Source organism: Prionailurus viverrinus, chromosome D4 (genome assembly GCF_022837055.1).
Source record: "Prionailurus viverrinus isolate Anna chromosome D4, UM_Priviv_1.0, whole genome shotgun sequence".
In the NCBI taxonomy this organism is placed as follows: Eukaryota; Metazoa; Chordata; class Mammalia; order Carnivora; family Felidae; genus Prionailurus; species Prionailurus viverrinus.
Window position 1 is genome coordinate 44,184,989 of NC_062573.1, and position 26,869 is coordinate 44,211,857.

Below are 26,869 nucleotides of genomic sequence, written 5' to 3' on the forward strand. Positions count from 1 at the left end.
TCACAAAATTAAATTCACCAGTTAAGCAACACCTGTGGGCAATCAGAACCTTTAGGTTTACATTACATTTTAACCACCTTCAAATTATTTCAAATAAGACCGTATTTTAAATTGCTAACAGCGAATGTTTATTCATGATCGAAGCCAAGAAGAATTTATAAATGCATTTTAATACCTTGCTGATAAAATAGTAACATTCCATCTTTGCAATCTTGAAAGGAATACAGGAAGATACTGTAAAGGCTTTAATGTGTATATCTATTATAACCAGGTAATCAGAACACACACACGCACACGCACACACACCACCTACTTTAGTGTTACACCATACCAACTTTTCAGAAAGGCCATCTTGAAGGTCTACTGGATAGCTGAGTAAATAGCGTTCAAGGTTTAAAGACGGGGCGGGGGGGGGGGGGAGTAGAGAAGAAAGATGGAAGTAGTAAGCAGCACACATTTCAAAGCCCACTTTTAAGCACACGACAATTATGAATATTACAAAAAAAAAAAAAGATGCGGGGGCGGGGGAAGGCAATTCAGCATTTTCTGAAAGAGCATTTGGCAACATTCAACGCATAAGGAGGCTGTGCTTGGGCCCATCCACTCTCTCAAGCTTCTCAAAGTGTTTCCTGGCATTGCGAATGTTGATCAGGGTAGCCGCAGAAGGGATCGACGGATCCGACATAACAACCATCACGTACGTGTTCGATGTGAAGATGTCGATAAAAGCGGCGAAGTTAGAATTCCGAACTTCCATGCTCTGGAAGGAAGCGGCCAATTTACTGCAGCTCAGCTTGAACTGCTTAATGATGTTGCTGATCTTCTCAAACCGGTGGACGTCACGCTGCTCTTTGCACTGGTAATGGGAAATGACCAAGAACGTAGCTCTCTCGAACAGCAGGACTTCGTCCGCCTCGATAATTTGGGCAAAATTCCTTAGGTTCATCTCCAGCTGCTGGACATTGGGAATAAGCTGGTAGACGATACTGGACCAGGCTTTGTAGAGCGTTTCGTCCCAGATGGAGGTTCGAAAACAAGCGCATTCCAGTGGGCGAGACAAACGCCTCAGGTCTTCCTCCCGCTCTTTAAAAATCAGGTCACGCTGATCCTCCTGAACCAGATCCATTTTGTGCACCAGGCAGAAGATTTTGGCATCCGGAGAGTTCTGGAGGATGGCCTCCAGACACGACTGGTAATAATGCATATCCTTTTCCAGTTCGCGGCTCTCCACGTCAAACACGTAAATCAAAACCTCGACATTACGGAAAATGTTGTCTCGCTGGCTGGTGAAGTAATTTTCCATGAAGGTGTCCTGACCGCCACAGTCCCACAGGTTGAGCACCAGGTTGCCTAGAAATCGGACGTGGGAGTGCTCCACATCAATGGTGGCACCTAGGCGCCGGGTGTCGCGAGCGATATAATTTGCAAAGATAATCGAGCGCATGCTGGTCTTCCCCGACCCGCTCTTCCCCATCAACAGCACCTTTTTCTTCATGGCTGTATTTGGCATCACCCGCCGGAGCCGCCGCGGACTGGGCCTCACGGCGCGGCCTAACTGCAGCGCGGAGGGAGGGCGGGGTCGGGGCTTGCGGGGTCTCCGCAGGCCGGGCCGCGCAGCTGTGCAGTCGGGGAGGCAGAAAGCGAGCGATGTGGGATGGAAATGCCGCAGCGGGGCGAGCTCTTCCGCGGAGGTGAGCGCCCTGGGTGAGGCGGCTGCAAAGCTTCGCAGAAAAGCTCGCCTTCCGGAGAGCGGAGCCGCGGCGTTCCGGCTGCCACCCACTTCCGGCGGCGATCTCGCGAGAGCGCCCGCGCTCCGCAGTCTCTGCCCCACGAGCTTTGAGAAGCTGCTCTTTTAATGAAACTAAGCAGGGCGCACCCCCGAAAGATAAAATGAAAGGGGAACCCAGCACTCCGGTGTCGCGTTTTTCTTTTTAAATAGGGTTTAGGGTTGCAAGGTGTACGCGTGCGGTCGGTTGGGAGGATGCTGCCATCTAGTGGCCGAAACTCGCCAGCAGCCACAGCTCGCTTTCAGAGCGCGGTGTGCTTGGGGGCGTGGGTTAGGCCCCACTGAAGACAGGTGAAGTGGACGAGGGCCGGACTCTCAGCCCAGTGAGGCCTCCGCAGGTTCCCTGGTTTACTGAGCACCCGGGCAAGGCGAATGAACACTACAGATGAGGAAAGTGAGACTTGGGGAAGTCAAGTGACTGCCCAGTGCCACACAGTGGGATGGTAGTAAATCCCTATTGAGAGATGTACTGATTCCCAGCTAGTGCCTTTTCTGCTGGGAAGCAAGTTCCTTTCTCACAACTGCTTTTCCGGTAACCTCCGACTTCAGAATTCCAAAACTCGAGGAAATTACTATGTAGAACCCGTGCAGTAGCTCAATCCTCACGATAACCCTATGAATAAACAACCCGGTTTCCAAGTGAGTAAACGGAAGCTTACCAACTTACACATCTATTGAACGATGCAATGCAATTTGTCTATTTTTGAAATATACATTGTACTTATTTTAAAATGTATTAAAAAACCTTTTAAGTTTATTTACTAGAGAGAGAGAGAGCACAAGCAGGGGAGGGGCAGAGAGAGAAGGAGAGAGAGCGAGAATCCCAAGAATGCTCCGCACTGCCAGTGCAGAGTCCGATGGGGGGCTCGAACTCAACCAACCATGAGATCATGACTTGAGCCAATGAGAGGGACGCTTAATAGACTGAGCCACCCAGGCGCCCCTAAATTGTACATATTTAAGGTGTACAACATGATTTGATAGAATGAAATGGTTACCTTAGTCCAACTAACATATAATTGTTTCTATGTGGTGAGAGCACCTGATATCTCCTCTCAGCAAATTTTCAGTGTTCGATATAGTATTAACTGCTAACTGTAGTATTGTCATCATGTGGTAGGTTAGAGATCTACACTTACTCATCCTACAAAACTGCAACTTTGTACCCTTTGACCAATATCTCCCCATTTCCTCCACCTCCTTGTGCCTGCTATCCGCCATTCTACTCTCTGCTACTAGGTATTTGACTTTTTAAGATTCTACATAGTCGAGATGGTGGCAGCTTTTTTTCTGCTTCTAGCTTATTTCACTCAGCATAATGTCATCCAGGTTTATCCTTGTTGTTGGAAATGACAGGATCTCCTTTTTAAAGGTTGAATGATATTTCATTCTATATACAAACCATTTCATTTTTTTAATTTTAAAATTTAATTTTGATTTTATGTTGAAACGTAACACACTTTCAGTTTTATGAGACACCAAGAATGTTCTCTGACACCATATTCTACAAGCAGATATTAACACAGATTTTAGCTAAAATATATCAACAATAGAATTCCTGCTGTCCCTTGGAGAAGCTGAACGTTTTTTATTTTTAGCATTCAATTTATTTAAATGGTTCTAGTATTTATGTTGGATTGTGGTGATGGTATTTTCCCCTAGTTTTACTGACATATACTTGACATATAACACTGTATTAGTTTTAGGCATACAACATAATGATTTGATATATGTATATATCACCGAATGATTACCGCAATAAGTTTAGTTAACATCCATCACCTCAGGGTGGGGTGCCTAAGTGGCCTAGTTAAGTGTCTGACTCTTAGGGCACCTGGGTGGCTCAGTCAGTTGAGCTTCCGACTTCCACTCATATCGTGATCTCAGGGTTCATGAGTTCGAGCCCTGCCTTGGGCTCTGTGCTGACAGCTCAGAGCCTGGAGCCTGCTTCCCATTCTGTGTCTCCCTCACTCTCTGCCCCTCCCCTGCTTGCTTGCTCTCTCTCTCTCTCAAAAATAAATAAAAACATTAAAAATAATTAAAAAAAAGACAATAGATATCTATACAAAATATTAATGTCGGTTAAAACTAAATGGTGGGAGGGGTGCCTGGGTGGCTCAGTCGGTTAAGCGTCTGACTTTGGATCAGGTCATGATCTCACACTTCGTGGGTTCCAGCCATGCATCGGGCTCTCTGCTGTTAGCTCAGAGCCTGGAGTCTGCTTTGGATTCTGTGTCTCCCTCTCACTGCCCCTCCCCTGCTCACGCTCTGTCTCTGTCTCTGTCTCTGTCTCTGTCTCTCTCTCCCAAAAATAAATAAACATTAAAAAAAATTGTCTGACTCTTAATCTCAGGGTCTTGATCTCAGAGTCATGAGTTCAAGTCCTGTGTTGGGCTCTGTGCTAGGTGTGATGCCAACTTGAAAAAAAAATGTGTAACTCATTTTGTATGTTGATTTTGTATTCTGCAATTTCAGTAAATTTATTCTAATGTGTTGTGTGTGTGTGTGAAGTCTTTAGAGTTTTCTACATAGAGGATCATGTCATCTGCAAACAGTGATAATTTTATTTCTTTATTTCTGCTTTGGATACCTTTTATTCCATACCTCCCACCTTTTTTGTTGCCGTTGTTCTGATTGCTTTTGCTAGTACAGGCTGTATTCTGTTGAATAGAAGGAGCAAGAGTGGGCGTCCTTGCCTTCTACCAGATCTTAGAGGAAAAGCTTTCAATTTTTCCCTATTGCTTATGATGTTAGGTGTGACTTTTCACAAATGGCCTCTGTTGTGTTGAGGAAGTTTCCTTTTGCACTTATTTTGTTCAGCGTTTTCATCACAAATGGATGTTGAACTTTGTCAAATGCTCTTTTGGCGCCTATTGAAAACATCATGTGGGTTTTATCTTTCATTCTGTTAATGTGGTATATCATATTGATTGATTTGCATATGTGAAGATAACTTTGCATCCCAGCAATAAATCACAGTTGGTCATGCTGTATAATCTTTTTGACGTGGTTATGAATTTGGTTTGCTAGCATTTTATTGAGGGGTTTGCATCTGTGTTCATCAGAGCTACTGGCCTATAGTTTTGTTTTTGTTTTTGTTTTTTTTCTTTCCCCTAGTGGTGTCTTTATCTGGCTTTGGTATCAAGGTGATACTCACAAAATAAATTTGCAAGTATTTCCTTTCATTTCTTGGAAAATTTTAAGAAATACTGGTATTAATTCTTATTGGAGTCTTTGGTAATATTCAGCAGTAAAACCATCTGGTCCTGGGTTTTTCTTTGTTGGGAGGTATTTGATTGCTACTTCAGCCTCCTTAATAATTTGTTACTGTCCTGTTCAGGCTTCCTATTTTTATTGATTCATCTTTGGTAGGTTGTATGCTTCTAGGAATTTATCCACTTCTTCTAGGTCATCCAATTTGCATGAATATAATTGTTCATAATAGTCCCTAATGATCCTTTTTCGTTTCTGAGACAGGCATTGTAATGTCTCCTTTTTCATTTCTGATTTTGAGTCTTCTTTTATTCTTAGTCTAGCTAAGTGTTTGCCGGTTTTTTTTTTAATTTTTTAAATTTTTTATTTTTGCCGGTTTTATTTTTTCAAAAAAAACCCCGACTTTTAGTTTTGTTGCCTTTTCTCCCCTATTCTCTATTTGTTTAACTTCTGCTCTGATCTTTATTCTTTCTTTCCTTCTGCTAACTTGATTTAGTTTTTTCTTTTTTCTAGTTCCTTGAGGTGTGACACTGTAGGTTGTTTATTTCAGATCTTTTTAAATATACGTGTTTATCACTATAAACTTCCCTCTTAGTATTGCTTTCACTACATAAGGTTTGGTAAGTTGTGTTTTGCTTTCGTTTGTCTCAAGATAGTTTTTGAATTCCCTTTTGATTTCCCGTTTGACCCAGTGTTTATTCAAGAGTGTGTTACTCAGTTTCTGTGTACTTGTGAATTTTCCATTTTCTTGCTGTTATTGACTCCTAGTTTCATTTCATTGTGATCAGAAGAGATACATGGTATGATTTTGATCTTAACTTTGTTAAGGCTTGTTTGTGACCTAACATGTGATCTACCCCAGTACGCTTGAGAGGAATGTGTATTCTGCTGCTGGGTGAAGAATTTTGTAGATGTCTGTTAGGTCCATAGTGTAGATGTCTGCTTGCTGCACACTGTGTTCTAGTCCACTTTTTACTGATTTTTCTGTCTGGATGTTCTATTGCAAGCAGGGCATGAAGCCTACTATTATTGTATTGCTGTCAATTTCTCCTTTCAGGTTCATTAATATTTGTTTTACATACTTAGGTGCTTCAATGTTGTATGTATATGTATTCATAATTTTTATGTCTTCCTTTTGAGTTGACCCTTGTAGCATTAGGTAGTGACCTTCTTTTTAAAAAATTTATTTATTTTTTATTTACATCCAAGTTAGTTAGCATATAGTGCAACAATGATTTTGGGAGTAGATTCCTTAGTGCCCCCTACCCATTTAGCCCATCCCCCTAGTTAGTAACCTCCCGTAACCCTCAGTTTGTTCTCCATATTTATGAGTCTCTTCTGTTTTGTCCCCCCTCCCTGTTTTTATATTATTTTTGTTTCCCTTCCCTTATGTTCATCTGTTTTGTCTCTTAAAATCCTTATATGAGTGAAGTCATATGATTTTTGTCTTTCTCTGACTAATTTCACTTAGCATTATACCCTCCAGTTCCACCCACGTAGTTGCAAATGGCAAGATTTCATTCTTTTTATTGCCGAGTAATGCTCCATTATATATATATACCACATCTTCTTTATCCATTCATCCATCAATGGACATTTGGGCTCTTTCCATACTTTGGCTATTGTTGATAGTGCTGCTATAAACATGGCGGTGCATGTGTCCCTTGAAACAGCACACCTGTATCCTTTGGATAAATGCCTAGTAGTGCAATTGCTGGGTCGTAGGGTAGTTCTATTTTTAGTTTTTTGAGGAACCCCCATACTGTTTTCCAAAGTGGCTGCACCAGCTTGCATTCCCACCAACAATGCAAAAGAGATCCTCTTTCTCCACATTCCCGCTAACATCTGTTGTTGCCTGAGTTGTTAATGTTAGCCATTCTGACAGGTGTGAGGTGGTATCTCATTGTGGTTTTGATTTGTATTTTCCTGATGATGAGTGACGTTGAGCATTTTCTCATGTGTCGGTTGGCCATCTGGATGTCTTCCTTGGAGAAGTGTCTATTCATGTCTTTTGCCCATTTCTTCAGTGGATTATTTATTTTTTGGGTGTTGAGTTTGATAATTTCTTTATAGATTTTGGATACTAACCCTTTATCTGATATGTCATTTGCAAATATCTTCTCCCATTCTGTCGGTTGCCTTTTAGTTTTGCTGATTTTTTCCTTTGTTGTGCACTAGCTTTTATTTTGATGAGGTCCCCGTAATTCATTTTTGCTTTTGTTTCCCTTGTCTCCAGAGACGTGTTGAGTAAGAAGTTGCTGCGGCCAAGACTACAGAGGTTTTTGCCTGCTTTCTCCTCAAGGATTTTGATGGCTTCCTGTCTTACATTGAGGTCTTTCATCCATTTTGAGTTTATTTTTGTGTATGGTGTAAGAAAGTGGTCCACGTTCATTCTTCTGCATGTTGCTCTCCAGTTTTCCCAGCACCTGAGCTGAAGTCGGATGCTTAACTGACTGAGCCACGCAGGTACCCCTTAAAATTTTATTTGAGAGAGAGAGAGAGAGAGAGAGAGAGAGAGAGAGAGAGCATGTGAGCAGGGCGGAGGGGCAGAAGGAGAGAGAGAATCTCAAGCAGGCTCACACTCAGTGAGGAGCCCAATGTGGGGCTTAGTCCCATGACTGTGAGATCATGGCCTGAGCCGAAATCAAGAGTCGGATGGTCAATCCATTGAGCCCCTCCATAGGCTATTTCTCATTATGATTGTTCCTTTAAAAATATAAAGTTATTTTCTTGGAATAAATATCTTTTATCTTCCTGAAAATATTTCTAATATTAAAAAAGTTTTCATTTCTGTTTAGTCTTGGTTTCTTCTGAATTGTTCTTTTGATTTGGTTTTTGTTTTTTCACATTAGAAACGTTCCTCAGTTATCTAGTGATCTTTGGCTGTCTAGTCCTATTTCACGTTATTTGAAACCTATGAGTAGCACTGGCAAACTATGAGATTCACTGAAGGGTGATCTGGATGAGCCAGTTATTTGAGGGAACTTCTGTTGCCTGCATCTTTAGACCTGTCCTCTGGCTAGTTTGATTTCTCCCAAGGTTCTTTTGGACTAGGGCGAATATAAATCTGATAAACAGCATTCTGGTCATTCTGGGAGAAGTAAGCTAGGGTCCTAATATTCAGTTGAGAGACTTTGCTTAATCCTCCTCTTTTGGGGGCACCTGGGTGGTTCAGTCAGTTCAGTGTCTGACTCTTGACTTCAGCTCAGGTCATGATCTCACAGTTTATGAGATAAAGCCCTGAGTTGGGCTCTGAGCTGACAGCCAGAGTCTGCTTGGGATTCTCTCTCTCCCTCTCATGCTCTCCCTTTCTCTCTCAAAATAAATAAAATAAAATAAAATAAAATAAACTTAAAAAAATCCTCCTGTTTTCAATATGGTACTTTGGTCCTCACTGTGCATGGTGTTCCCCCCACTTCAGAGACCCTCTGTTTTACTTTTTCCAGGAAATAAAAATGGTGATTGTTAGGTAGGAGAGGGACAGTTGCTCAGCTATGTGGAATGAAGGTATCTGTGGGTCTCATCGCTTCTTAAATAGATCTTCAGCCAATCATCCTTTATTTAGTATAATTTTTACTCTCACTGATGCTGCCAATTCTTGAATATTTTGGACGTTCTGTGGTAAAAATAATGCTTCTTGGCTTTTGCCATTGCTGGATAAGGATTTCAGTTAGCATGCTTCCTTGTGCTTTTCTGCTTCCTCAAATTTGATTTTATTATCTCTTATACCATCTTTGTCCTTGTCTTCTCATCTCGTTAATCTCACTTTAGAAAGAGACCAATAAATGCATGTGTTCAATATCTGCCACCTGGTTTGGAAATGAGAGAAATATTGACCTAAATTATTCAAAACTGAATAATAATAATAATTTGATAATGTTACTAAAGGGGACTTTTTGGAAGGGATTTTTTTTTTGTACTTAAAAAAGCTTTATTGGGGCGCCTGGGTGGCGCAGTCGGTTAAGCGTCCGACTTCAGCCAGGTCACGATCTCGCGGTCTGTGAGTTCGAGCCCCACGTCAGGCTCTGGGCTGATGGCTTGGAGCCTGGAGACTGTTTCCGATTCTGTGTCTCCCTCTCTCTCTGCCCCTCCCCCGTTCATGCTCGGTCTCTCTCTGTCCCAAAAATAAATAAAGAAAAAAACGAAGAAAAAAAATTAAAAAAAAAAAGCTTTATTGAGGTATAATTTACATATTGTAAAATTCATCCATTGTACATAAGTGTACAATTCCATCACCACAACTCAAGTTTTAGAATATTTCCACTATCCCCATAAGTTCCGTTGTCTCTGTTGGTAGTCAATCTCTGCTCCCACCCTGAGACCCAGGCGACAACTCTTCTGCTTTCTGTCTCTATACATTTTCCTTCTCTAGAAATTTCATGTAAACCGAATCATGTAATGCCTAGTTTTGAAAACATCTGGTTTCTTTCTCTTAGTGTAGTTTTCAAGGCTCATCCATATTGTAGCATCTATTAGTACTTTATTTTTGTTGTTGAATAATATTCCAGTGTATGAATGTGGATGACTGCATTTTGTTTGTTCATTCTCCAGTTGATGGAGATTGGGGGTATTTCCAGTTTTTACAGTTACGAAAACTGCTACATGATCATTCATATCCAAGTTTTTGTGTGATCATATGTTTTCATTTCTCTTGAGTACATACTGTTAAATAACAAAATTCAACCAAGGTAATTTGAAGATCTAACTGGCTTTATTTTTTATTTTTATTTTATTTATTTATTGTAATTAATTAATTAATTTTGAGAGAGAGTGCAAGCAGGGGAGGGATAGAGGGAAAAGAAGGGGGAATTCCAAGCAGGCTCCCCACTGTCAGTGCAGAGCCTGAAGCGGGGCTCCATTTCACAAACCGAACAGTGAGATCATGACCTGAGTTGAAATCAAGAGTCCAATGCTTAACGGACTGAGCTTCCCATGTGCTCTCTAACTGGCTGTATTAAATAATTCAAATTAGGCAGCATCCCATCTAGCAAGTTAGAGAGGTACTCTGAAGAGTTGTCCAAAATGGAAGGTTTTTACAGATGGAAGGTGGGGGCAAAAAAATGATTAGCAAAAGAAAAGAATTCAGATGAGGCTGTTTTAAATCAGTCTTGGTGCCAATGTGGCGCATCTTGGAGCAGCCTGCCCTTGGCCGCTACAGACGTATGCACTAGCATGTTGACATAATTGAACCGAAATGCTTACTCAAGCTCCCTACCCCCGCCCCTCACACACAGAAGAAAAGCTTCCTGTACTAACCCCTCAAGAAGCCAGTGCTTTGAGAGCTCTCTCCCTAGGGTTACTTGTAACAAGGAATATAAAGTTCCTTGCTTTCAATACATCCTTGGGTTGTGGTCAATTTGATGCATGCCCAGCAGCGAACCCCTTGGGTTTGGTTGTTGTCTCTAGCATCTTTTAGTTTTCCAGCAGTGTCTGTGGTCAGGAGCACTTTGTAAGGACCTTTTCAATGGCATGAGGGCTGTCGTTCTCTGATGACATTTTATTTTATTTTATTTTATTTTATTTTATTTTATTTTATTTTATTTATTTATTTTTTTTAATTTTTTTTTTCAACGTTTATTTATTTTTGGGACAGAGAGAGACAGAACATGAACAGGGGAGGGGCAGAGAGAGAGGGAGACACAGAATCGGAAACAGGCTCCAGGCTCTGAGCCATCAGCCCAGAGCCCGACGCGGGGCTCGAACTCACGGACCGCAAGATCGTGACCTGGCTGAAGTCGGACGCTTAACCAACTGCGCCACCCAGGCGCCCCTATTTTATTTTATTTTATTTTATTTTATTTTATTTTATTGTTTTATTTTACTTGATTTTTAATTTATTTGAGAGAGAGAGCGAGCAGGGGAGAGGCTGAGAGAGAGAGAGGGAGACATAGAATCCAAAGCAGGCTTCAGTCTCTGAGCTGTCAGCACAGAGCCCACGCGGGGCTCGAACTTACAGACTGCGAGATCATGACCCGAGCCGAAGCCGGACGCTTAACCGACTGAGCCACCCAGGTGCCCCTCTGATGACATTTTAAATACAAAGTCACAAGGCTTTAGACTGTGATCAGCAGGTTCCTGTGAATTAGGATCTATGAAGCCTTCTTTAAGCTGTTGATGATAGGTTTGAGCATAAAACGTGGATATTTATGGGAGTGGTCATATGAGTATAACCCAACTCAACTGGGCTCAGGAGGTAATCTATTTTTAAAAAAAATCTTTTGAGGATTCTCACTAGGTTTAAGAAATGGTTTACTTAGGGGCGCCTGGGTGGCTCAGTCGGTTAAGAATCCGACTTGGCTCAGGTCGTGATCTCGAGGTTCATGAGTTCGAGCCCTGCATCAGGCTCCGTGCTGACAGCACGGAGCCTGGAGCCTGCTTCAGATTCTCTGTCTCCCTCTCTCTCTCTGTCCCTCCCCCCACCCCACTCACACACACACACACTCTCTCCCTCTCTCTCTCTCTCTCAAAACTAAACTTAAAAAAAAAAAGAAACCATTTACTTAGTCTTTGACCAAGGAATAAAAGATACCTGAGGAAGATCACCTGCAACCTCAGGCAGTTTTATTTAAAGGTTTATCTTTTCAGAGTGGAAAGGCTGCTCAGACAGAATATTGGGAGACTGAGTACTCAGGTAAAGAAGAATATGTAACTGAGCCAAATGAGTTGGTTCACTGGCTGTGCAGCAAGCCAATAAAGAGCCACCGAGCTTTTGCAGTGGAAAAAGACAGGCTATTTACTGCTGTGGCACCACCCAGGAGGACAAGGAGCTAATGCCCTAAAGTCTGGAACTCTCTGATGGTTTGCAAAGTGAGTATTTAAAAATTTTTTTTTTCAACGTTTTTTATTTAATTTTGGGACAGAGAGAGACAGAGCATGAACGGGGGAGGGGCAGAGAGAGAGGGAGACACAGAATCGGAAACAGGCTCCAGGCTCTGAGCCATCAGCCCAGAGCCCCACGCGGGGCTCGAACTCACGGACCGCGAGATCGTGACCTGGCTGAAGTCGGATGCTTAACTGACTGCGCCACCCAGGCGCCCCCAAAGTGAGTATTTTTAAAGGCAAAATTGGGGTCTCCTGTGAAGGTGGAGACTGTTGATTGGAAGCCCGTGAAGTCCTGTGATCAGGTGCTCAGTCCCCCAGAGGTCTTTTCCAACTTAAGAGGCTTGGAATCTAAAAAAAAAAAAAATCTTTATTTTTTATGTTAGAGATTTCATTAGGTACATTTGGTGATTATGTCTCTAGGCCAGTGCTGGTTACTCATCTTACAGGTTCCTTTCCTTTGAATGATAAGCAAGCACTCCTACTCCTTGAGTCTAGGCCTGTGTGTTCCTTTGTTGGTCCAGACAGGCCTGGGGAGGGGGGGGGTGACCTCTAAAGTTCTGAATTGACAAGAAGAATGCCTGGAGGCCAGCCTCAGACAGAGGCGAGCTGGTGGGAGTTAAGCCAGTCTTATTATCTTTTGTCTTAGGCAGTCTTGTGGTTTTAATTTAATTTTTTTATGAGCCTTTTGTAATGACTCTTTCAATGAGATGATTTTGGAATCTTAAAGCCTTTTGGAAGCGTCTGTTACCAGTTAAACCAGGCATCCCATTCTATTATTTAATTTGGGAACCTTCAAGTGCACTTCTTAAATGAACAATCTTGTCTAATTGGAACTTCCCCCATAATGGATGGCCACTGTACTTCTAGGTTATTTTTAGTGAAAAAAATTCTTATCTTGCTAGATGTCTGCAGCTCCTTGGGCTGTTGTTCCTAGACATAAAACAAGCAGGTGCGCTGGAAAGTAGCACACTTGACCTTTTAGGACTTAAAGATCCCATCAGCTGAGGCTTTGGGTTCCTCGGAGCCAAACTAATACCTGAAAGGGTATGTGCTGCAGGGTTGGGGATTTTGCATGTTTTGTAACAGTGTACCTTGTTGCACGGAAGTTTTCTTAAGCTTGGTGGGTGACTTAGTGTCACTTTAACCCATCCCATGACCAACTTAGCCTATCACAGGAGTCTTCTTGAGGTTGGGAGCTCTCTAACAACCTCTAAATGCTTGACTGGTGCCCATAGGCTTTGCAGCTTTGGGGCCTTCATGATCCTGCTAGCGGTAGCCTTTATTTACACAAGACAGGACAAACGTGTGCCTTAATATATTAGCAGTAATATGTCCTGGTCATAAGAAGGCCTTGTGCGCACCATCACCAAGTCCCATAGAACCTTGCTGAGGCTCTCAACCTGGGGAATTGTGGCCTGAGGGCCAGGGGCTGGCTCGGGGGGGACCTCTCCGCCACCTCACTGGGGTTCCAGGCACAACTGCCAGCACAACTGGGCTCCAGACAAAGGGATCAGCTTAGGTGGCTCTGGGCAGAACCGCCTGTCAACTGTCTGCCGGCTCAAGCTGACCCGAAGGCCGATTAGACTCCAAAACAGCAGAGCTCAGATCTCAAGCAGCTCACCCACGGCCCTTAGAAACCTGAGAAAGTGAACGTAAAGGGTTGCAGGTATCACGCCTGTGTTTCTCGTTGTCCCTGAATGCTTCGGGAACTTCGCTTCGGACCCGCCTGCTGCCACCACATCTGTCACACAGCAAAATGTAACCGAGCACATGTAAAGATCTAATTGGCTTTATTAAACAATTCATGAATTGAGCAGCACCCCATCTAGCAAGCGGAGAGGCGCTCTGGGAGTTGGAAGGTTCTTACAGATGGAGGGTAGGGGCAAAAATGGTGTTTAGTAAAAGAAAAGAATTGCCTCAGCTGAGGCTGTTTGGGGGGCGTGGAGCAGGAAGCAAGGCGTCTTATCATGTAGATCACCTCATCTTTCTTTGAGGGATGGAGAGGACCAAGGTGATAGACTTATTGGCGCTGATGGAAAGAAAAGTTTTCCTCACTGACCAGTTAAGGCCACATTTCTGGGGGAGGTGGAACCTGCAATTAGATTGGGTATTAAGCCCCAGTTTGGGGACTTGGTTTAAGTGACACCATGTTGGGCCTGCGGTTTTCTTTTTCAAACGGTACTTTAAGAGTGAAACTGCCGATCCTGTGATAAGTGCCTGTTTAACTTTTTAAGAAACTGCCAAAATTTTCTCATCTCAAGCAGCTGTACTGTTTTACACTCCTACCAGCAATATATGACGACTCCACTTTTTCCATATCCTCAGCAACAATGTTGAATTATAGCCATTGTAATGGCTGGGAAGTGGAATCTCCTTCCGGTTATAATTTGCATATCCCTAGTGATTATTGACGACGTGGCTTGTGTTCGGGGTCTTGACGGCTGCTTCCAGGTTCCGTAATTTGCTAGGAGCACTCACAGAACTGAGCTTGAAGTGACACTCATGGCTATGATTTATCACAGTGAAAGGACGCATAGCAAAGTCATCAAATGTCAAAGGAGCAAGGGGTGCAATCTGGAGGAAGCCGGGTACAAGTTTCCAAAAGTCCCCTGTCGGTGAAGTCACCCAGGACATACTTCATTCCCCCATGAGCTGTGACAACAGACTGAAATGCTGTCTGCCAGGAACTCTCATTAGGGACTCAGGGCCGAGGGCTTAAGGGGGCTTACCCTACGGGTACTGTCTACTTCACATGTACCAAAATTCCACGTTCCCAGAAGAAAAAGCAGGTGTTCAGCATGAACCACATTGTTTCAGCACAGCGAGCCATTGTTATCAGGGAATGTTCAGAACGTTCCTGAATTCCAGGTTCTTAGCCAGTGGTAATCGTCACAACCAGGACTTTCCAAGGATAACAGTTCTAGGCTTGCTGTGTTAACTCCTTTCTGCACGAGCATCTTTTCATCATACACTTATTAGGCATTTGTATATTTTCTTTGGTGATCTATGTCTTGCAATCATTTGTTTTTATTTAAAAATTGGGGTGTGTTATTATGAGTTGTAAGAGTTCTTTTGTATATTCTGGATACAAGTCCTTTATCAGATAAATGATATGCAAGTATTTCTCCCAATCTGTATTTGTCTTTTTTTGTTTTCTTAACAGTGTCTTTTGAAGCGTAAATGATTTTGATGAAGTCTGCTCATTTTTTATGGATTATTTTATGGATCATGATTTTGGTGTATATCTAAGATATTTTTGTCTAACTGAAGGTCACAAAGATTGGCTTACATGCTTTCTTTTAGAAGCTTTATAGTTTTAGGTTTTACATTTAAGTCTATGATGCACTTTGAGTTAATTTTTGTATGAACTATGTCACAGTGTAAGTTACACCCCACTCCGAATATGGGTGTCCCATCATCCCAGCATCATTTGTTGAAAAGACCATCCTTTCTGCATTGAAGTGCCTGGCCACTTTTTTTTGGAAATCAATTGGTCATCAATACAAAAGTTTAGTTATGGACTCTCCGTTCTGTTCCTTGATCTGTACGTCCATCTTTAGCCAATATCACACTGTCTTGATTACTTTAGCTATAGTTTTGATAAGTTTTGAAATTGGGTGGTTTAAGTCCTCTTTGTTGTTCTTTTGAAGAATTGTCTGGCTATTCTCAGTCCTTTGCCCTCTATATAAAGTTTTAGGATCAGCATGCCAGTTTCTATGAAAAAAGTTTGCTAGGGGCACCTGGGTGGTTCAGTCGGTTGGGCGTCTGACTTCGGCTCAAGTCATGATCTCACGGTCTGTGAGTTCGAGCCCCACGTTGGGCTCTGTGCTGACAGCTTGAAGCCTGGAGCCTGCTTTGGATTCTGTGTCTCCCTCTCTTTCTGGCCCTCCCCTGTTCATGCTCTGCCTCTCTCTGTCTCAAAAATAAATAAACATTAAAAAAAAATTTAAAAAATCTTGCTGGAGTTTTGACAGAGATTGCATTGAATTTGTAACTCAACTTGGAGATGATTGCCTTCTTAATAATGAATGGTGTAATCCATTCACATCATAAATCTCACCATTCATTTAGATCTTTAATTTCTTTCAGCAGTGTTTTGTAGTTTTTACTGTAAGAGTTTTGCACTTTTAGGGTTATATTTATTCCTAGCTGTTTTATTGATTTTGGTGCTATTGTGGATCAGATCGTTAATTTAACTGAATAGTGAAGATCTAGAAAGTCATTTTTTTTTGTAATTGATCTTGTCTCCTGAAGCTTTGCTTCTTATTTCTAGTAGTTTTTTTTTTTTATAGGATTTTTAAAACTTTCTACATATTGGATCATGGCATCTGAACTAAAGACAGTTTTATTTTTTCCTTTTTAATTTTGATGCATTTAGTTTCTTTTTATTCCACTGAAGGGAACTTCCAGTAGGATGTTGAATAGAAGCAGTGAAAACAGACATCTTGTCTTGTTCCCCACATCATAGGGGAAGAATTCAGTCTTACAACTATGTATGATGGTAGTTGTAGCTTTTTTGTAAATACCCTTTATTAGGTCAAGGAAATTCGCTTCTTTTCCTAAATTGTTGAGGATTTTTTGTCACAACTGAGTGTTGATTTTACAAAATGACTTTTCTGAGTTTATTGAGATCTTGTAGTTTTTCTCCTTTATTCAACTGAAGTGGTGATGACATTGATTTTCCCCTATTAAAACAGCCTTGTATTCCTGGGCTAAATTCCTCTTGGTCATATTATATCATCCTTTTTATACCTCGCTGGTTTCTGGTTGCTAATGTTTTAAAAGGATTTTTACATTCATATTAATGAGAGATATTGGCCTGTCATTTTTGACTCTAGAATCAGAGTCATACTGGCCTCTGGAAGCGCTCTTTTCTCTATGTTTTTTAAAAAAATTTTTTTTTCAACGTTTTTATTTATTTTTGGGACAGAGAGAGACCGAGCATGAACGGGGGAGGGGCAGAGAGAGAGGGAGACACAGAATTGGAAACAGGCTCCAGGCTCCGAGCCATCAGCCCAGAGCCTGACGCGGGGCTCAAACTCACGGACCGCGAGATCGTGACCTGGCTGAAGTCGGACGCTTAACCGACTGCGCCACCCAGGCGCCCCTCTCTATGTTTTAAAAACATTTATTTTTATTTATTTTGAGAGTGAGAGAGAGATGCAAGTGGGGAGGGGCAGAGAGAGGAGAGTACGAATTCCAAGCAGGCTCCGCACTGTCAGCGCAGAGCCTGACGCGAGGCTTGAATCCGTGAACTGGGAGATCATGACCTGAGCTGAAACCAAGAGTGAGACACTTAACTGACTGAGCCACCCAGGCGCCCCACTTTCTCTATTTTTTAAGAGTAGGTATAGAATTGATATTATTTCTTCCTCAAATATCTGACAGAAATCACCAGACCCTTCTATATTTGCTTCTTCACCCTTTAATAGTTTATAGTGATATACTTGGGCAATATTTTGGTTGCCCATTTCTCTGTCTAGATTAAGGGCCATGAGGACACTGTCTGTGTCTCCATTATTCAGCACAGTGCCTGGTTTGAAGAACTAGGGGACCACTAAGTGTTTGTGATGTTTCCTGTCAATGGCAATGTGGAATGACTAAATGGTTAATGTTAGGTGCTTAATTTGTGTCTTATGATGGTCTTATTTATGTCTTCTGTTGGTGCCAGTGAAATTTAGCAATCCTAATTATTTAGGGTGCTGAGAAGACAGTGTTTTCCTAAAGTGCTTTGCACTCAAAGCAATAACTATAGATTTTTTAAACAATGTTCTACAAAGAGATTTTCAGATAATGTACAGCAAGAAGCTGGGGGTTGGGTGAGTTAGTTACAAGGCTAAGGAATAAAAATTGTGTAGCCTCACAGAGTAGTGTCAATTTTACAAAAAGATTTTGGGGAAATATTAAATAAAGATGGTCCTATTAAGAAGCAAATGGAAAATATTAAGAGAAAATACTGTTTGCAGTGATCTTTATGTTCTCCAAATTCCCCCATTCATTCTTTTACTATGTCCTTTTTTTAAGTGGAAAAGCTTAAAAAGAAAGACCCACGTGAGCCTGAATCCCAATTTCAGGACTTATCAGCTGTGTAATCTTGAGTTTGCCTCCTAGCTTCAGTGTTTTGATTTGCAATATCATAGATTTTTTAAGTTAAACAATTTGAGAGAGCACACGTGCATGAGTGGGGGAGGGGTAGAGGGAGAGGGAGAGAGAATCTCAAGAAGGCTGCATGCTCAGCACAGAGCTTGACTCGGGGCTTGATGCCATGACCCTGGGATTGTGACCTGAGCTGACATCAAGAGTTGGACACTCAACCAGTTGAACCACCCCGGTGCCCCAGATTTTGTCAGGTTTCAGAGATAGATGAGAGAACCTGTGGGAAAGCATGCACAGGTGTTTAGCATATAGCAAGTGACAGTAAATTCTTTTCAGGCAAGGGCATTTTGGTACAGGGTTAGGGAGGTGTTTAGATGGGGCAGGGTAGAGTTGGCTGGAACTAACAAAATGTGGGCAGTGCGTGTAGAAAGTGGGGGCAGGTTGTCCTGTCCAGCATGGGCTCTGCAGAAGTACCACACCCCATTCATCTTTCAAGATCTCCACTCTGTTGAAGGCAGGGATGGGGGAGGTTGGGAGTACTACATACAGGTTGTTGACAAGATGTATCCACAAAGGCAGTTTGAATGGGAGGTGGTTCTTATTAAAGTCTGTGGGCATGAATAGGGCATCCTTCTTCTGGAAGACTCATGGATCATGTTTAGGCAGCTGTCAAGACATGGCTGGTGTCCAGGACTTTAGTTCTTCTGGAAAAATTATGTGATGTTCCCTGTCAATGGCAAGGGATGGCAGGCAGGCTTTGCCTTGGCTTTCAATAGCTCCCATCTCTCCGTCTTGTCTCCCGAACCCCCAAGGTTTCCATCTTTCCTACAGGAAGGCAAGGAGCAGCTTCATACTCTTCTGTTTTTATTTTTTTATTTTTTATTTTTGAGACAGAGAGAGACAGAGCATGAGCAGGGAAGGGGCAGAGAGAGAGGGAGACACAGAATGTGAAGCAGGCTCCAGGCTCTGAGCTGTCAGCACAGAGCCCGATGCGGGGCTCGAACTCACGACTGTGAGATCATGCCCTGAGCCGAAGTCGGACGCTTAACCGACTGAGCCACCCAGGCGCCCCCATACTCTTCTTAAGAAAGATCAGTAAGCTTTGCTCTCCTCTGGATCTACCTTTTTGACTTTCTAGATCCGGGATTGGTAAACTTTCTCTCTAAAAAGCCAGATGGTAAATATTTAGTTCTTTTGTGGGCCTACAAGCAAAACCAGGAATATTTCTACCAATTTTTTGACAAAATTCAAAACTTTATTTAGAGACACTAAAAACTGGATTTTATGTTTGGTGAGTCATGTAATAGTCTTACTTTTTTCAGCCATTTAAAAATGTAAAACCTAGGGTGCCTGGATGGCTCAGTCGATTGAGCATCTGACTGGCTCAGGTCATGATCTTACCGTCCGTGAGTTTGGGCCCCGCATCAGGCTCGCTCTGTCAGCATGGAGCCCGCTTCAGACCCTCTGTCCCCTTTCTCTCTGCCCCTCCCCCGCTTATGCATGCTCTCTCTCAAAAATAAAAAAAACATTTAAAAAAAAGTAAAAACTATTCTTAGTAGACTAGCCATGTAAAAACAGATGGCCCGCTGAATTTGGCTTGCAGGCAATAGTTTGCTGCCCTCCGTTCTGGAGCCTAACGTGGAAGAAAGTAAACCCCCAAAACTTGGAATATTAAGTGGCCTGCAGTTGAAGGTGCTCTGACTCATTCACTGAAATGAATGGGGAGGGTTAGCAAGCGTGGAAAAAAAACAACATAGGACTGTCCATACCTGAAACTCCTATTTCCCCCAACCAGGAAGCCATGATGTCTGATTCCAAACAACTCAGCTTGCCTCATGATCAGAATCACCTGGCTTCCCGAGGGAACTAGAGTCCCAGACTGGAGGTGGCTTCTGGGCAGGATCTGTGGTGGTTCTCAGGATCAGGGAAGTTCGACAGAGGCCAAAAGAACCTCTGCAGCTGTGCTTCTTAAAGTGTGGTCCCTGGTGCAGCAGCATCAGCAACACTCGGGAACTTGTCAGACATACACATTCTCCACTCACCCCAGACCTACTGAATCAAACTCCCAGGGTGGGGTGGGGGCTGGCAATCTGGCTTTTATCAAGGCGGGTGTTTCCGATGGCTAAACCTGGGCTCTAAAATGAGCACCACTGCCCAGGCATCATTACTAGCACCTGGAAAAGCAAGTAAGCACCCACCTGAGCAAGAAAGGCCTAGGCACCCTGAAACTGCTTTGTTCTCAAGAGTTCAAGGTGGATGGGAGGGTGGAGCCAAAGGTATGGATTTCTATGAGAAGACCCGGAAATGGTATTTAAGGCCAGCCGAAGGGAGGTCAAAGGATGCCTTTTTAAAGGGGCATCACAGATCCTAGAGATAGAAAATGCCACCGCATGTGATGACTGGCGTTTTCGGCCCTTTTGCACACGTGCTCATGGCATTTGCTGACTTGCGCACCTGCGAGTTTTCCAAAGCCGTCACAACCTTCGCCTTTCGGTTTCTTTACGGTTCAATAGGGAACATTTGTCCTGGGCCGCCGGGTGAGGTTCTGGGAGCGTCCTGACCTCACAGGCGGCCCTTGTGACATCACTGCCACCCTGTGGTTCAGCTCCTGTCCCTGGGGACGTCACAGAGGCCCCGCGGGTCCCTGGGCGGCTCAGCTTCCTGGGCGCGGGCAGCTGCTCCAGGTGCATGGGTCGGGCCTGCCAGAGGCCCGGGCTGCGCGCGCAGGGGGAGGTCACCTGGGCTGGTGCGCAGGGCACGCTCACTTCTGCTCTTGTGTGAGGCCAGCTCCGGGAAGGGAACAGACGGCCCGACTTTGCAAAAGGCACTTAAGTTTGCTTTGGAGTAAATATTCAGAACTTTTGCCAAGGCCCTCGAGACTGGGCGCGTCCCCAGAGAGGAGGTTGGGGCCCACGAGGCGGCGGCGGCAGGGGATGCTCTGAGCGGACATCCAGGTGTCGGGATGGCCCCGGTGAAGAGGAAGTGCCTCTGCGACCTGTGCACCTGCGGGTAAGGGGGCCGCGCCCTGGCCAAGGATCCAGGAGCGGGATTTTCAGACTCTGCGAGCTAGGCTGAGAGTAAGCCTGTGCCGAGTGGTGAAGCGGCACCACGGCGGAGTTGTCCGCTTGTCACCATTTTTTAGGCTGCAGTTTTGTCCACTAGCATTCAGGGCGACCGCGTTGACTCAGTCTGGGCGAACGTGGCTGTCCTGGGGCCGTTAAATGTGTTCCTTCACCCAGAGCTGCACAGAGGCCGAAACCCCGGCAGCGCCCCCCCCCCCCCCCCCCCCAGTGTGTGCTCCCTTCCCTGCAGCCTAGAAAGTGTCAAAGATGGAAAGCCCCTCGCCAGGTTGGAATGAATCTTGCTGCTTTTGTTGGACTTTTGGAGGGGGGTAGGTTGGGGAAGTCCTTTACTGTGTCAGAGTTCCTCCAAGTGAGATGTTGTTGCTATTTCATCAGAGAAGTGGTAGGTATTTGCAACACCTGTTTCCCCCTGGTGCAGATTTGAACAAGGAAAGGAAATCACTTTGCGCACTTGTGCTGGCCAGTTGCCTTTAAAAGTTGTTTTTGTTTTTTTAATTTTGAGAGAGAGAGCGAGCACGCAGGAAGGGCAGAGGGGGAGAGAGAGAGAGAGAGAGAGAGAGAGAGAGAGAGAGAGAGAGAGAGAGAGAGAGAGAGAGAGAGAGAGAGAGAAAATCCCAAGCAGGCTCCACACTATCAATGCAGAGCCTGAGGCGGGCTCGAACCAGGAACCATGAGATCATGGCCTGAGCTGAAATCTAGAGTGCGACGCTTAACCGTAACCGACTGAGCCATCCAGGTGCCCCAAGGCCAGTTGCCTTTAAAGACCAATCCTGGGTGAAGCTCCACAAAGGCAGGTAGTCCCAGGGAGAAACTCTGGGCTTTCCTTAAAGTTCTATGACTGACTCCTTTCTTGTATCTCACGGAATCTGATATGCTCCTTCCAGTTGCTTCCCAGGACATTTGGGGAACTGTCGGGCTTGGGGACTTTGGAGAGGCATCAGAAAGAAGGGCGGGCCGTAGGGTCTGTTCTGGGCTGTGGCTAATTGTGGGATCTTGGGCAGGGAACTGAATGTCTCCGGGATTCTCTAAGGATTAAATGAGACAATGTGAGTCTCCTGCTATTAGATTGTGCTTGATATAGCTTGACGTCTTGAAGTTACAAAAAGTGCTTGCCCACCACAATGTGCACAAGAGTGTAAAAGATGGCACTGGTAGTGGGGAATACTAAAGAGAACTCTAAAAACTGGATTAGAAGCCTTATACATATTTGGAATCAATGGATGGTCCTCAGTTTGGGCTGGTCATGAGAGTCACCTGGGGAGCCCAGGTCGGTTGCCCAGACAGTTTAGCCCTCCTTTCTGAGGGTGGGTCTCGCTGGCCGTCTTCAGGTGATTCTGACCATTTGCTAGGATTGGGAACCACTGATCTAGATCATATACGAGTATGGGTCTTGCTTTTAAGCATTGATAGGTGGGGCCAAATTATGTTTTAGTTTAGGGCTACCTTTCCACATGACAGAGGCAAAACCTCTATGGCTCACCATCCCCTGGGGGGGCCCTTCACTTCACCCTCCGGCCTCCTCCTGAGATAATGAGATCAGATTGTCATTAGGGTTTAATCTGCACTGTTGTGGGCAAGGGGATCGAAGGCCTATTTTCCATCTTTGCTCAGCACCTAAGTAGTTAGGAAGGTAGGCATGCTTATCCAAGAGGTGCAAAGTACATGCAGTGAGAAGTCCCCCTCCCATCCCTGTTGTAGGCGAACTGCTTCTCTGGGTTTTCCTAATGATTCTGTGTCTCCTTCATCCCTGCAAGGGGGCTATTCGCCATCACAGGCATCCTTGGTTCTCTCTGCTTCCTCCTCCTCCTGTATCTACCCCTCCACTCCATGGTCGCAGTCTGTGGTCTCTGGTTTGACCCACATCCGTCGCCCCGCTTCTCTTCTCTGTCTTCTTTCACTTCTCAAAGTAGGTGTTGACCCACCTGGCTATCTCATTAACTTCAACAGCCTTCGAGCGTTCACCGTTTCCCCCCGTCCCCGTATCTGCCCCATTAATGGTGCCAGCAACGTTTCACGTGCCCTGGGTTTAAAAGTTGGAATCTTCTCTTCTCCCTCATCTCCAAGATAGAATTATTTCCAAAGTCTGGTTTCCTCCTCTGTGGTCTTTCTTTAATTGGTCCCCTCCTTTTTATTCCCATAGTTCCTTCCTAGGGTCTCTCATTTTTATGTTTGGAAACTGGTCCTAACACATCTTTCTAACGTTCTCTCCAATGATTGGCTTACACAAAGCCACTCCTTGAGGTGGATAGAGCTTTCTGGCATTTCCTGTGCATACCTCATGACCTCCCATCTCTGTTCCTTGCTCTTGCCTCCATGTTCTTTCAATGCCTGTGTCCCCTCCTCCTGCTGTGTGACCTTTTAAGGCCCTGTTTCGGTTGTAAGTCTCCACTAACCCAGTCCTGTAGCTCCCCATCAAAGAGTGACCCTTCTCCCTGTGTTCTCAGTTCTAGTTATGAGTCTGCCTGCTTTATCCGTGTATCCGTGCCCACTTGATTGTATACTCCTGGAAAGCAGAGACCGCGTTTTCTATTTTTGTGTGCTCTGTAATATTACTATTCTCTATTTGTTAGTCAAACAGCTTTTTGAATAAAAATATATATTTTTTTTGTTAAGGTGATCTACTGGAATGGATTAGGAAGGCAAGATCTACAGCTGTACTGTCCAGTGGGGTAGCCACCAGTCATGTGGACCATTTCATCAAAATTAATTAAAAGCAAATAAAATGAAAACTTCAGTTCCTCACTGCAATAGCTACATGGGTGTTGTGGCCACTCTATTGGACAGTGCCGATGGGGGATCATTTTCATCATCACAGAAACTTCACTAGACAACCTTGATCTAGAGTCTCATTATCTGGGAGTCCTCATCCTCCTCACCTCAAGTTAAATCTCCAAGGTGTGTTGGGATAAAATGAGAAGAATTTTATAGGTGTTTTCTAAGCCCTGGGTGTCAATAACTTTTGACGTTTCCCAGCCTGAGGTTATGGGAAAGTGATGAGAAATCTGGAGGAAAAGTATGTGTGACGAAGAAGTCTGTCAGAGGAGAGGGCCCTTTGGTGGAAGAGGGGAGATTGGGGTTTGAGTCACTTGACCTCTCTCGGCTTGGTTTCTTTTAATTTTTTAGACCAGAGTTGTGGAGGTTCTTTGTACAGCTAAGGAAGCCCATACGTCTCCCTCTTCTCTCCCACTTCATCTTCCTCCTAAGGCTAGGTTTATGCAAAGAGTTGTCCTTTCAACTGTATTTCTGAATACTTGCTTCTTGTTAGTGGAGAAGCTTGGGATGCACAGGTTCCTGGAGAGGAAGGCTTCCTTCCTGCAGCAGCAGCTGTCAGAAGCTCTGGGCATAGGCTTTGCTCTTGGAACAAGTTCTTACTCTTGGCCACAAGATGGCAGCATTCTCCCAACCATCTCTCCTTAAGTCAGAGACCAGCCTAAGTGGGAAACAAAACCTTGGAGTTCTGGGTTTTCCCTTAGTTTAAGTTTCTAAATTACCATATTGTTTTACCATTTAAATTTACCACATTGTTTTCTAAAATGAGCAATTATTTTTTAGAGCCCAGCAGAGCTCCGTAAGTGGTATACGTTGAGCAGTAGGTCAGATTAGAACGGGATGGTGTTTCAAATATCTAAATCTAAAGATTCTAACATTCAAAACAAAAACACAAAACAAAAAAACAAAATAAAACCCTTTAGATGAACTTTGCTGGTTTGAACAAACCACACATATTTTACTGCATCAAGCTCGAGGTTCTACAACAGTCCACTTGACCATTATAGTCTGGCAAGTGGAATTATTACAATGAAATGTTATATTCTCTTTTCAATGTAATCAGTCCCAAATAAGCCAAACTATTCATGGGTTGAAGAAGCACAAGAAAGTGAACAGTTGAACATTTTTTTTCACCATCTTATCACTTAATTATCTGGACAACAGAGCTATATTGGGGGATTTGAGTATAGTGACCCTACTTTTGTGTCTGAGAGAATAGTATTTCCAATTACATTTGAGTATCATCAGCATTTCATATTATGGAAAAAAATGCTACTCTTTAGTTTTCAGTATTATACCACCTTACATTTATGTAATGTTTAAAAATTGTAAAAGTAGTTTCTCATACATTATTATCTTCCTGGGGATCCCTCTACATGGGAAGCATTGCTTAGTTTGGAAGTTTGATTCCCCGATCTTAGCCTCTGTTCTCCCTGTGGATGTTTTTGGTTTACTGAGCTATTTATGTCCCAAATTATTAAATTTGAAACTGGGGTTGGGAGAGGGCTGTAGATGAAGTAAAATGTCAGATTTTTAAGGCCAAAAGGGATCCTAATGGTCACTAGCCCTTTAATTTTACAGATAGTGGAATTGAAGCACTGAGATTCATTTTAATACATAAGAACACATTTTGTTAAGCTTTAGGCACAATTTAGGTCAATCGATGAAATTTTATTCATCTACTGTGTGTCAGAGAGTGTACTATTACAGTTCACAGTCTGTGGTCTGTTTTCAAGTCACACTGGGCTATTTTTGACTACAGATTGTAATATGAAGGCTCCTGTCCAGTTAAGAAATAATATTTGATGTTAAAAAAGGTGTAATTCTTAAAGCCTTTTAGTAAAGTAATAAAAATAGCAAATCTCTCTTCTGAGATTAAAGTGTAATAACACTCCTTTTTCTGAAATTCATGTTAAAAAACAGTTAATCGAGGGGTTGATATAGCTTGCTTTTTATATCTGATTATTTTATGGCTTGCAGTGTGCTATTTTAAAGACTTTGTGCAGCCTTGCAGAAAATTCCAAGATGGGGTAATGTATCATGAAATATTTATGTAGCATTGGTAGTATGTGCAGCATTTCATAAAAAAGGTAGTCCCATAGAGGACTTGCGAGTTGTTGAAAAGGATGTGGATTTGGCCCTTTCACAGAGCTTGGGGAGGAAGGTGATCTCAGGGCCAGTCATGTATCTGCAACTTAAATCAGTTATGTTAACCAGGGAGGAACTTGTTATTTTAATTTTGGAAAATATTTTCTTCACATTGATGGAAATTTCCTTAACCCTAGATTTTATTTTCTTAGAGTCTCTGTTACAAATTAAGAGGAAGGAAAAAAATCAAGGAATTGGTTTGATATTACATGTTTCAAGAAGAATTCTTGTTTTTAATTTAAATAAAATTGACTTCATAAATTCTGATTAAGAAAAAAGGACAAAGAACAGCTTTTAATAGAAGCTTGCTGGTGGCTTTTTATCTTTAGCAAATCCAGAGAGAGGAGCCAAGAAAAAAAAACCCACCCTTTTCCTTTAACATTGAATTATTTTTATTGTAGAATTGTGCGCTTTGTGTTATGTTACATGCTCTTTAAAAATGATGGCATTTTTTGTGATATCAGAATTAATGCTTAGTGTCCATAAACACATTTCATCTTATAAAAGATGAGTTCAGTAAGTATGAATGATTAGTCAAATTTCAGATAGGAAATCACAACTTCATAGTATTCAGATTACAGCAGTTAAAATGATCTCAGTTTTACAGACTACAAATTGGTCAGTTTAGAGTTTTGAGTGCCCCTGCTCTAATTCCGTCTGCTGTGGGCACTTTTAACCCCCCTTTCCCTTTATTGATATTAAAATATTTTGGACTGACCTTCTGATTTACAGTTCATTTGGGAAGGTGACTGGTCTCCTCGGGGGCGAGGCGGGGGGACGTAGCTAAGCTTCCAATGAACAAGACCGATAAAATAAGCGATGTAGGATTTCAGAGATGGGAGAGCTCCCTTAGGGAAGGGATAGCAGAGAAGGCTGTAGGAAGGGGAGTCATTTGCTTGGGGCATGGGGAAAGAGAGTTGCCAGACTTAGGCTACCCAGTTTCAAATGGTGG

The 26,869-nt window shown here is 43.2% G+C and overlaps 2 protein-coding genes and 1 long non-coding RNA gene across 4 annotated transcripts in view; 1 reads left to right on the top strand and 2 right to left on the bottom strand.

Moving 5' to 3' along the window:
• Nucleotides 1–104: 104 nt before the first annotated feature.
• RRAGA (Ras related GTP binding A) lies at nucleotides 105–1,800 on the bottom strand. The gene has a single exon (XM_047831430.1). The coding sequence runs from the start codon at nucleotides 1,508–1,510 to the stop codon at nucleotides 569–571; it is 942 nt and encodes a 313-aa protein (XP_047687386.1). The 5' UTR covers nucleotides 1,511–1,800; the 3' UTR covers nucleotides 105–568.
• A 16,600-nt stretch (nucleotides 1,801–18,400) lies between these two features.
• LOC125150753 (uncharacterized) lies at nucleotides 18,401–20,459 on the bottom strand. Of its 2 annotated transcripts, none has more exons than XR_007146462.1 (2): nucleotides 20,372–20,459; nucleotides 18,401–18,742 (listed from the first exon to the last, which is right to left on the bottom strand). It is a non-coding gene; the product is annotated as an uncharacterized LOC125150753 (long non-coding RNA). The 2 variants fall into 2 exon arrangements; XR_007146461.1 differs by having other exon boundaries at nucleotides 20,116–20,447.
• Nucleotides 20,460–20,575: 116 nt separating this feature from the next.
• SAXO1 (stabilizer of axonemal microtubules 1) overlaps nucleotides 20,576–26,869 on the top strand; it is a 99,044-nt gene continuing 92,750 nt past the window's right edge. Inside the window, exon 1 of the mRNA XM_047830398.1 lies at nucleotides 20,576–20,926. Within this exon, the coding sequence (XP_047686354.1) occupies nucleotides 20,880–20,926 (47 nt within the window). The 5' untranslated portion in view covers nucleotides 20,576–20,879. The remainder of the gene's footprint in view (nucleotides 20,927–26,869) is intronic.

Coding starts and splice junctions, on each gene's coding strand:
- RRAGA (XM_047831430.1), bottom strand. CDS start 1,510: ATGCCAAATACAGCCATGAAGAAAAAGGTGCTGTTGATGGGGAAGAGC.